The sequence below is a fragment of the Hyposmocoma kahamanoa genome, unplaced genomic scaffold (genome assembly GCF_003589595.1).
Source record: "Hyposmocoma kahamanoa isolate Upper Pololo Valley unplaced genomic scaffold, ASM358959v1 204, whole genome shotgun sequence".
Taxonomy (NCBI): Eukaryota; Metazoa; Arthropoda; class Insecta; order Lepidoptera; family Cosmopterigidae; genus Hyposmocoma; species Hyposmocoma kahamanoa.
In genome coordinates, this window is record NW_020653728.1 from 904,460 (window position 1) to 917,105 (window position 12,646).

The 12,646-nt window shown below is 36.4% G+C and overlaps 1 protein-coding gene across 1 annotated transcript in view; it reads left to right on the forward strand.

Moving 5' to 3' along the window:
• The first annotated feature begins 594 nt into the window (after positions 1-594).
• LOC113227245 overlaps positions 595-12,646 on the forward strand; it is a 13,144-nt gene continuing 1,092 nt past the window's right edge. The window contains exons 1-2 of the mRNA XM_026460139.1: positions 595-770; positions 864-1,550. Of these exons, the coding sequence (XP_026315924.1) occupies positions 870-1,550 (681 nt within the window). The 5' untranslated portion in view covers positions 595-770; positions 864-869. The remainder of the gene's footprint in view (positions 771-863; positions 1,551-12,646) is intronic.

Here is a 12,646-nt window from a genome sequence, read left to right on the forward strand (position 1 = left end):
TTACCTTACAAATAATATTTTTATTAATAAATTTATATTTCTTATTTGATGTGATAAATATAGAAAAACGTACACAATATACACCTATAAAACTTTAATTGAATAAAATTACTTATTTTGGATAATATTTTACACGAATTTGAGTGAAATAAGGACATATTTATATTATTTCGCATTGGCTGTTTAGGAATTTCACCTAAGTCTCATTATTGCCGAAGCACCTGCGCGCGCATATCCGCGCCGCGGCGCAGAAAAAATAACTCTGCGCGCCAATTTCCATTGATACGTTCGAAACATTTATATACGCTGTGTGTTAGATAATTACCTAGGTGTTTAAAATGTCCTGCTCAAGCACGGAAGAAAACATTTTGATGGATTTAACACCGCCCGAAATCCTCACAGAGGCACAAAACGCAAGTGACAGTTTATTACCTTCGAAATCCAGAGAAAAATACATGGCTGCATATGAAACTTTTATACAATGGAAAACCAACAAAAAAGCGTCTTCGTTTTCAGAAAATGTTTTTCTTGCCTATTTTAATGAACTGGCGAATAGGTTTAAGCCCAGCTCGCTCTGGTGCATTTATTCTATGTTAAAGACCACAGTAAAGAACAAGAATAACATAGACATAAAAAACTATTCAAATCTGACGGCATTTTTAAAGAGACGCTCTGATGGGTATGTTGCAAGAAAATCGAAGGTACTTTCGCCAACTGACGTCGAAAAGTTTTTAAAAGAAGCCCCCGATTATCAGTATTTAGCAACAAAGGTCAGTTGATCGTATTAAACCTTAATTTTTTTATGTTTTCATTTTTCTTGTATTATATTTGCGAAAATACCTATATTTTTAATTTCTTTACAGGTTGCAATGATATTTGGTGTCACTGGCGCGTGTAGACGCCAAGAACTAAGCGAAGTAACGGCAAAAGACGTAGAAACTCATGGCCAAATGCTTGTGATTAAAATTAACAACACTAAAAATAAGGTACCGAGATCGTTTGCCATTCACGGTCCATTTTACGACATAGTAAAAAAGTACGAAGCGCTTAGGACAGATAAGGCAAAATCCGATCGGTTTTTTCAAAACTACCAGAAGGGTAGATGCGTGGCTCAGCCAATAGGCATTAATAAATTTGGTGCAATGCCTAAAGAAATTGCCAAGTTTTTAAATCTACCCGACCCGGATTTATACACTGGGCATAGTTTCCGAAGAACATCAGCTACATTGCTAGCTGACTCGGGAGCTGATTTGCTTACTTTAAAGCGTCATGGTGGCTGGCGATCTAGCACAGTTGCTGAGTCTTATGTTGAAGATTCAGTTCGAAATAAGTCCAACATATGTACTCAAATAACCCACGCTATAAATCTGGAGCCCCAGGTTAAGAAGATGTGTCCTGAACCGCAGCCATCCACCTCCCGTGATACAAGTTATTTGTTACCTAGGTTGTCTATTTCTGAGTCTTTAAATGAACCACCACCACTTTCATCCATATTTGTACACAATGAACCCGTATCACCGACTTTTACGCAAGAAGACAATAATGAAATAGTAACAAATAATATCACACAGACGGTTCAAATGCCTAACAAAACTGCACGTTACCATTTTGAAAATTGTACATTTAACAATTGTTTTAATAATTAAATTTAAATAACTACATTTTTGATAAAATCAAGATACAATGACTTTGATAGGCTTTGGAGACTCTTAATTAATTGCTATTGATAGATATAGTATAGAATAGAATAATATTATTTACATTAACGTGAGCTTAATATAGTATTCAGTGTATCTGTATAATTAATGCCAAATAAAGCTATTTTTCATTTCCATTTTACTCAAGTTTGTTTCATTTTCCTCGCAAATGTGTTGAAAAACGTCGTATGAAACACGTGTGCTTTGATCATTACACTCTCGGCTTTCTTATCGCGCTCGCCTGCGGCTCGCGCGAGTAATAACGCCTCGTGTGTAATGACCAACTTAGCACACTTGTATCATAATGTACTATTTCAGTTTTATTGTCCTAATGTTGATTTCTAATGATTAAAATTTAATTTGACCTTAGTTATTTACATACATATATCTCTTCAATATTTTGTCTATTTTTTGTTTAATAGAACACAGTAAATAATTTTTCTAAATAAAAATACGCCATGTTTATTTCGTAAAACTGTAACGGCGCCATCTATATGCTCCTTGGCGAAACTAACAGTTGACACTAGACTATAGCTCCGAACTCACAACGTGACTATCAAGACTCAGCTTGTTTTATTTATTTTTCTTCATGCAAATGGGGAATAATTATTGAAAACAACGTAATTTTAATAGATTTTATTATTACATACTTTTCTTTTCTTCACAATGAAAATAGTCTGAATGTGAATAACGGTAAATCTTAAACATTATACTATAATAAGACGATTCGGAACATCAAAAAAGAAAGATATGGCATTATACAGTTCACATAGCGTTATCTCGTTCCTATTTTTAGTAAGGAATAGAGAATATTGGGAGATCATTTGTTCTTTCAATCACTTTTGCAATAATACATTACTTAGTTGATAGATTCGTTATGGTACGAATATGAGTAATATTACAATAAGCTTACTCTAAGCTTACATTGAAATAAGATTGTTTTTGATAAGGTTATGGTAGGCCCCCAGGTACAAATCTTCAAGGATCGATTGCAGAGTAGATGGCTCAACTTTAGAAATGCGTTACGCGCTTGTTCTATCCGACACTTGAGCTCCACCCTATGATCGCATTTATTATGTCATTCTAAGACATTTATTATGTCATTCTACGACATTTATTATGTCATTTTATGACATTCATAGAGACGCTCTATAGCCTTTATAAATTGTAAACTTATTGTCACCTATCTCTTAAACTTAATATCTGATTCCGCCTTGCCCTTTCCATTATCGAGAGACTAGACGGGGGTTCCACCCCTATGTTGTGGATATTACCCGGATTCCCACGAAGAGTTTCGCTTCTACATTTGTATTCCAAATTGTATCTAATAGAAAACCGCAAGCAAAGAACTTTTATATTTGCTAAAGCAAAATAATTAAACCAGAAGACTTATCCTGAAATTACGAGTGGCGTCTCTGGCGTGACAAGCATTTATACTAAAGGAGGACCTTTTTAGATGACGTCTTGTTTAATTAATTACATTAAGAGTTGCTAGTTTCGTTTTAAAGCTGATTTTATTTGATTTGTCTTTACTTTTAGATGGAAATGAATCTTTATCTAATAAACAATACATGATTGCGATGTGAACAGGATATGTCTGCGCCACAGGCGCTAGTGGTGTAATGGAGCCGAATTTACATTTGTCTGACGTGTCATGTCGTGACGCGTCAGAACGGAATCGGTTTTCACGTCACGTCAAATTGCGACACACTAATAAATGTATGAAACCGATACCGTTCTGCCGCGACACCACACGACACGTCAGACAAATACAAATCCGGCTTTAGCAAAGTTACCTTCCAAGCCGTTGATCAGAGTTCGATTCTCGGCTAACGCATTATATTATTATCACTACAACAAAATATTTTTGTATCCTAAATACTGTATATTGTTTTTTTTAACCTAAACGGTATGCATTGTTTTTAATCGCTACAACAAAATGCTTTTGTATCCCAAATAATAATAATAATAACGCACACACTCATAGCCCGGTACTAGGGAATTCCTGTATCATGTGCCCTGGATACAAAATAGATAATCACAAATTACACCTAAAGTCACGAGAAAAATAAATGTAGGCCATACAAATATAGCTTCCAACCCGGGACCTCTGCATGGCAGAATGGTAAGCATCCGGCCACAGAGGCAGTTAAATACGTGTCACTTTAAATGACACGTATTGTTTTTTTATCGCAACAACAAAATACTTTTGTATCGTAAATGATACATAATTTTTTTATCGCTACGACAAAATGTTTTGTATCCCGTAAAACATGTTTTGTTTCTAATTTTTACAACAAAATACTTTTGTATCCTAAATGACACATTTTGTTTTTTTATCTCTACAACAAAATACTTTTGTATCTTAAATGATACGAATTGTTTTTTATCGCTATAACCTGCTATAACAAAATGCTTTTGTATCCCAAATGATACGTAACCTAATCCGACCCGGTTAACAAACGGCGGCTAGGAATTTGTACTATAGATGTCCTTTCAATTCGCACGTAGCGTATGCTTCCATGTTCAATATGCGAAACTAGGCCTTTACATTCTTTAAATATGTCCGTAAGGAAGAGGTTGAGGGAGACGCCCTCGTCGCTGATTTAGTCAAGAATTATTTGATAATTGGCTTATTCATTCTTCGTTATCAATTCTTTCAGCCGCGTAGAAATAATAACGTCAGTTGATTGCAATTAATTGTTTTGTCCATTTTTCACAGTAATTAGTTCGAAAGTACAAAAGATCTTCTTCTTGAGGTATCATCTCCTACCGGAGGTCGACTATAATTAGGGTTATCTGTATTTTAAACACTGCTGCATGGAACAAGGATCTTGTGCTCAGGTTGAACCATGTCCGGAGATTCTCAAGCCACGAAGTACGCGTTCTGCCAGGTGGTCGTTTTCCCTGTATTTTCCCTTGCATAATTTGTCGAAGTCGGAGGTCGTATTTATCATTACGCATTGTATGACCATTACATGACCTTAAAAAGAAAGCAATGGACTCAATCGTGACACGTACTTTGCTCTATAGCTGTCAAACGTGGCCGATAACAAAACAAATAATATACAAAATCCAAGTCGTCCAGAGAGCTGTGGAAAGAAACATGTTAGGCATAAAAATAAAAGACAGAATAACTGGTGCCGATATCGAAGATAATCAAAGATAATAGACGCGGCAAAAATGGCTTGTCGTCTGAAATAGCGATGGGCTGGACATCTAACCAGGCCTGCCGACAGCAGATGGAGCGAGAGGGTGCTTCACTGGTACCCACGACTGAACCGTAGGCCGCGAGGGCGGGCGCGTCGACACTGGAGGGACGACATCACCCAGGTGGCGTGAGTAACGTGGACTAGTAATTTAATTACCTAAGTAATGAATAAATGAATTGAATAAGGTAATTTAATTTAATTTTGCATGTGTTTGTATAAATGGAATTTTGTTTTTAAAATATTTTTTAACCGACTTCAAACAAGGAGAAGGTTTTCAATTCGACTCTATGTTTTTTTTGTATGTATGTTACGCGATAACTTCGGTATTTGTGAACCAAAATCATCCACCTCTAAGGGTGGCTGTTCACGTATGAAGATTCATTTTTATAATAAATAGCGCTTAAATTTTAGTATAATGAGCATTTATTTTAATGGTTGATTTTGCTATTCTTTAATTGAAGGCGTTTTTCTCTCAATATACTTTGAGTAGTGAGAACCGATTTTTATTATCTCCTGTGTAAAGTCCCGTATAGTGGCGAACTAGGGGATATCCGGGTTTGCGCACTTTCCGGTAACCGGTTTCAATAAAACTTAGTAATTATATGTAATTCCACGTACTTTTTTTTATTTTTCTCAGGTTGTTAGCTGGTTTGAATCTGCTTTTATTCTTATATGACCAAAGTACTCTAGTTTGCGTTTTTTGACAGTACGCATGATCTCTAATTTCTTATACCCTATCTGCAATACTCTTTCATTGGATATTCTATCCGTCAACGATATTTTTAAAATTCTTCTGTAGACCCACATGTCAAAGGCTTCTAAGCACTTACTCGTATTTTGAGTTCCCCCATAGTTAGGGATATAATCTTTATTACAATAAATACATAATATTTTTGGAAAGTAAAAAGACGTACACACACAGGTCAGTTGTTGGCGCTGTACCATTTCAGTTTTCTAAATTTGTGAGTTCAGTACAAGCAAAAGTTGATATTTAAAAGTGATATAAGGCCCATTTACCTGATGAAGTGCCAGGGATGGACGGCACTTTATTTCGTCTATATTTCTGGTTATATACACGATGTTTACGATGCAGCCAAGGTATTTGTAAGAATAAACTCTTTAGACTACTCGATATCATACAACTAGAACTTTTGTTGTAAGATATTATGATCTGCTAACTACCATGACCTTCGTCTTTTTTAAGTTTATGCTGAGACATTAACTTGCACTAATGCAATCAACACGCCGTACGTACAACGTAAACGTACAAAAGATGGATCAGGTTAATTAAAGCGGAGTTTAAATTATGTCACGCGGCAAATTCGGCCGCGCTTACGTGTTCACTTTCCAAGCAACTTACACCGAAACCTCACTTGTCAATCCGCGCTCGTTTATTAAGCATTGGTCGTCCACGTCACTTATTATTTTCATATGGCAATTCTGCCAAACACCATCATGTCATAGGATCACGTCAGATGACTGATTTAAATAAATAGATTCAAACTATACCAGCGCCAACTCTCCCTTACCAAAACAAAAGCTTCAAACTTATAACTCCTCGTTTTGCGTCGAGGGTTAAAAATCCAAATAAACTACATGAAACCAAGAAGGTTGGAAAATGATGATCAAAAACCGAGGCGAATTGAAATCGATGTCTTGGGCAACCTAAGCCGAGTAAAGTCGCAAATGATCTGCAGTTGGAAAGCCTAGACAGCTCAAAGTTAATGAATACGGTCAGAAGTAAAAAAAAGACCGCGCCAGCTAAATAATTTATTTCAGAATGTTTTAGAAAATTTTACCTTCAGATTTCTCCGTCAATTGTAGACCGTTTTTGAAATTTTTTTTGTTTGAAATGGTATACTATCGAGGTGGTCCCTGATGCCAACGACTCTGTTCCGGGTTCGTTTCGGCTATCACAAATTATAAAAATATATATAGATAATAGTCGTGCGCCTGGTGTTAAGCGACACGCCTGTCCTTGACAGTTCCACTCAGAGCTTTAAATCGCAAAGATCCGAAGGGCATTGGAACAACTTTTCAAGATAGTGGTTTAAAGATTCAATGCCGTTGTACCTCTTATTTATTGTTCTTTTACTTGCAATAGCAAATCAATTTAGTAGCAGGAGAGCTCCTTGTGAAAGAGTTCATCCAGGGAAGTACTACCACTTTACTTATTTCTGCCGCCAAGCAGTAATGTGAGCATTACTGCGTTTCGGTTTTGAAGGGTGATGGTGAAATTACAGGCACATGAGACTTTCAACTTACATCTCAGGGTGATGGGCGCAGAGGCAGTGCACCTCAGATCTTTGCGATTTAAAGCTCAGAGTGGCACGGCAACTGTTATGGACAGGCGTGTCGTTTACCATCAGGAGCACGACTTGTTCGTCCCATTACTCAGTATCATTAATAAAATGATCCTATTGCCATCGAAAAATAAATTAATTTTAAGCATGTCTCACAAATTTTAAATGTATAATTCTTGTGAAGGCGAATGTCCATGTATCAAGGTGGAACCTGAAAAGTAGCTTAAAGTGCTGGGGCTCCATCATTTTCATTAACACTAGATTCCACTACCTTTCCGAAACTGTACCTTTATTAACCTTTTTTTAATATACTTAAAAAAAACGGAGGAGGTTCTCCATTCGACTGTATGTTTTTTTTTGTATGTATGTTACGCGATAACTCCGGTATTTGTAAACCGATTTTCATGAGTCTTTTTTGTTGGAAAGAGGGTACCTCTATAGTGGTCCCATTTAATTTTGAAGAAAATCGTCCACCTCTAAGGTGGCTGTTCACGCATGACGATTCATTTTTATAAATAGCGCCTAAATTTTATTATAAGGAGCAATTATTTTAATGGTTGATTTTGCTATTGTCCAATTCGAGGCGTTTTTCTCTCTCAATACTATATACTTTGAGTAGTGAGAACCGATTTTTATTATCTCCTGTGATAAGTCCCGTATAGCGACGAACTAGGGGATGAATCCGGGTTTGCGCACTTTCCGGTAACCGATTTTAATAAAACTTGGTAATTACATGTAATTCCTCGTACTTTTGAGGTCGGTTTTTTTAGTACTCTGTACTGAGATTATTTATTGTAAATATGCTAATGACTCGATACGGCACTTAATTTTTGCCGGTTCTTGAACCTCAGTCCCTGACTCCGACTAACTATATAAATAAAACTTGTGGCTTTATTATAGGCGCAAAGTAATAAGTTTTGTCATATGAGCGTGTGATACCTAAATAATGCAAATAAACTTTTACTATATTTCTTTATTCTAACCCGGCAACGAAACGATCAGACTCTCAGCATATACAAATTCCATGACCCAACTCTACCCCTATCCATATATAAAACATATATGGTACAAAAATATACAATTTCACCGAAACGGAATGAAAAGCGAATGCGTTTTTAATTTCGTGATGCTTTTGTGTGGACTGCTCGTTGGCTGGAGTTTTTTCATCTTTCTGTAGAGTCAATTACATGGAAACATTCTTTTGGAAATAAAATGTTAGACGGCTTGGAGAATCTACGATTGGGGAAACGTTATTAACTGGAACCGAAATAAATTTTTATCATGTTATTCAATCTGTTGTGTCCATGGAAAGGAAAATAAATTGTCTCGGTGGAGCGGAAACCAAAAAACTAAATGGTGAAGACTCTCTCATGGAATCGAAGTCTCTATCCGCCTGATGGAAAGTAAAGATGAAGTCGACGATGGAGCATGCACACCACTAAATAATTCACTCACGCCTTGAAAAAACCCAAGTTACAGCGTTTAAGCTCATGCAGACATATGCAGGCAAGGAATTCCAGTTCATAGCCATTTGCCATATAAATTTGGAAGCGTAACGCTTCTAACCTCGGCCTACGTCTAGCCCCCTAATGATGGAAAGAGAGTGTGCGCAGTAACTTTGTATTTTAGTTCCACCTTCACCATTCCTTCTTAGCCGCTCACGCGATACATGAAGCCGTAGACGCATACCACACCTAGAGGTGCCGGTGATGATTTTATACCGATTTATCCGGATATCGAAGTTATAACAGGCAAAAGAACTAATATTAATTGCTATTTCGGTAACTACTCTAGCAAACCATAAAGTTTTTAATGCCTGGGTCTGTCATTTAAAAAAATAAACAACTTCAAAAATACGTCATGACAATCGTGTGTGTTATTGTTTGGGCTGGTGATTTCGGTGTTTATTTATTGAAAACGTACCGTAAGTAGCGTTTTTTAAGTTTACCCTGAACATAAATGTTTATAAACTATACTTTAAGGAGTAATTTCATGGTAAACGTTAGAACCACTCAAACGGAATATTATCAAATTTATCCAAGTACACCAAAAATTTCATTAGTGCTTTTTAAGTGGAGGATTTGCGGTGTATTACTGCATTTTATTTGAGATGTTTTTGTTGGTAGTACGGAGGGTATTTATTTAGCAATGCAGAATAATAATTTTTATTTATAAAAACTTGTATTTAAACTGAATGCTTTTCTAATTGACGAAACCAAATAGCCGCCATTTTGCGGTAGGAGGAGCGCATTGCGTGAGCGGATAAGAATGGATTACAATGCGGGCACCTGTGTTTTGCGAAGTCTACAAATTAAGAGCTAGTCAAACACGTAACATCGTTGACCACTACGTAGCTTAACATAAGGTGAGTTTGTGGCCAAGTTTAACAAGGCCCAGGTCCTTGCAACAGAAGTTGGTTTTCTACTCAGGGTACAGCAAGACATATTAAAATTTAAAAAAAACAAATCCTAATTTCATAATGGAAGATCCAGTATTACCTCTGATTCTAGTGAACTTCTATTCAGTTTAACTTGTCGCGTAATAACATATCTATTTCACCGCCTGTACACTTTAGTAGGGTTATGTGTTTGTTTTAAAAATTTAACTGCCATTTTTATATTTAAATATACCTGCATTTAGTGTCCACGTTACATATATCTATTACCACCAACTCGTACTATGTGTGACGGAAGATGGTACTACGTTAACCACATTTAAAAATCTTTAAACTAACTATCAGTTACAACGATTATTAGTAACGATAAATAAATAGGCACTAGCGAAATCACTCATATCATTGTAAGTTAGTAACTCTGTACTAAATGTGCTAACCAAAGGGTTCCGCTTTCTTTTTTTGTCCATGAAACTGTCATTTGTTGTCACATGAGAAGCATTTTTACATTGTCTCGATAATTGATATTGACATAATGTTGAGAAACTATTTTTCTGTTATTGTACAATCAACAGAATATCACACTATACACCTTTGGTTCGAATATCGTCTCCAGAGCAACGGAACAAGATCGGTCCATGTTTCGCTTGATATGCTTGTAACGGTGTGACCTTCTTATACCATCATCCCACCTTTTTATATCGCCTCTCTCCATTCGTATCGTATCGTTTTTTCTTCTTCTACTCATATTTAAATTTAAAATTGTTCCATTTTACCTCGCATTCTGATTTTGTTTCTTTCCATCGACACTCCCAGCTCGACCGCCACAACAGTCGGAGCTATTCCAAATTCCATTTACTAAAATCTTATTTTTGATTCTTTACCAAGTTATAATACAAAACACAAAATACAACAGTCGGAGCAAAAGATTGATAAAAATTTTGCTGCAATAGTTTGTAACCCGGTGTAATGGTGCCGCCATTGAAACCCTGGCTATTACACGAATATAAAGATTTGTACAGAGGCTTCCTGAGTTTTTCACTGGCGCCCCAACAAATTTTAGAAGAAACCATGAAGAACACCAATAAATGAAGAACAAGACAGTGAATTTTTCTTTAATAACAGTGAAATATTGTGAAAAGTGACGTTACATAATTCATTATACACTGCAGATCACCTACACACCCCATATTTCAGACAAGAGACGACTGCCGTTACATTCAGCTGGTTACAAATGTAACTGAACCCAGAGTTGGTGTACCGATAGCACTACAAGCACCCCCACATGCTGTCGTCTTTAAAAACACAACGGCTTCTAGTGGTGGTACTTCATTTTCTATTCTATATTTGGGCACTAGGTAATCACCACATTTATCGAAATGAAATTGGTTTGACCCGATCACGTATCACTACACTAGTCACATGAAGCCGTTCTGTCATCTAAGCTGCCAATTGACTATGCCGCCGTTTGGTTTTCGAGGACGCCATTCGGCAGGGGTATCAAAGAATACTGATCGATATTGTTTGGATATCTGTAATAGGAAGTGGAGCCATTCGATATCTTTATTTTTTGATGTAATCGTGCACCTGGTGGTAAGCGACGCGCCTGTTCATGGCAGTTACGGTGTAACATGGAGATTTAAATCTGAGGGGCGCTGCCACAGCGTCTCTGCTGCTGTGGCATGCTGAGACGCTCATCCTCCGCTAGCTAGCTCTGGACAAAGAAATATTTAGAAAACTGACAGCTGACCTTCTAATGGCGAGGTACTTGTAGAAGAAGAAAGCCTTATATGATTGGTTTAATGTAATTTCGCTTCGGTTTGTGCGGTAACTCCCTAAAGAAGAGTCTCCCAGGTTGCTTGGTAAGCCCGGTAGTTTGTTGGTCAATCAAATCACACGGTAGATCCTAACATTTTTGGTATCTTCCTGTCCTTATCCCACGCTAGACGGGGTCGGCACAACATATATTTTTCTTCCACTCTCCCTTATGAACTGTCTCCCTTATTTTTATGTCCACCTTATTCATTTGTTATCTTTCACACAACCCATCCATCTTTTCCTCGGCCTGCCCCTGTATATCCCTCACATTTATACATAACACTCTTCTCGTTACATGACATTCGTTCCTGCACGTGACGACATGTTCTATGTCCATAACTTCTCATCTTTTTGCCGTTTTTAGAGGTGGAATATTTTCTTCAAATTTAAATGAAAAAATTCATACTAAATTTATAATAAAATTTTAAATAATATTACGGTGGCCAAGTCAAAGTCAAAGATTATTTATTCCATGGGTAAAATAAATGTACACTTGAAAGCGTCACATTTAAGCTACTGCTTGTTCACTACGCTGACCTCCCTAAGAAGAACGAGCAAGAAACTCTAGGGATTGCTCTTTTCAAATAAACTTAAATGCTATGGAATACACTTTGAATCAAATTTGTGTGGATTCTGGAGCCATGTCGTCTTTCCATACATCTTTATCTAACACGTAGTCTTCAATTTTGTAATATGATTTTTCGATCAAAATATTTTTAATGTAGTTTTTAAACTTAGGAAATGATAAACTTAATATATGCTCCGGAATCTTACTATTGTAAAAACGTATACAGTTCCCCATAAAAGAGTTGTTTACCTTTGTTAAACGAAATAGTGGTACCATGAGTTTGGACTTAGCTCTAAGGTTAATATTATGGATATCTTCTTTCTTATTGAAATTATGTATATTTTTACGGGCATATGAAATATTTCAGTAAATGTACTGTGATGCCACAGTCATGATACCAGTCTCCTTAAACTTTTCTCTGAGAAGTTCGATTCCCGCGTGTTGCTAGAAATTTTCGAAAATCTGTGAATGCAGTTTTATTTCTTTCAAAAAATAAAGGAAAGTTTCCTTTAAGCAAAAATTTCTATCTCTAGTATTTAGAGTACTTTCCCTCCAGGTGACATTACAAATTTCCACCCTGTATAATATTATTGTATACAATAAAGTATTAGGGGTTAAAGTATGAAATTGCCGTTTTATTGCAATAGGTTCTTTGA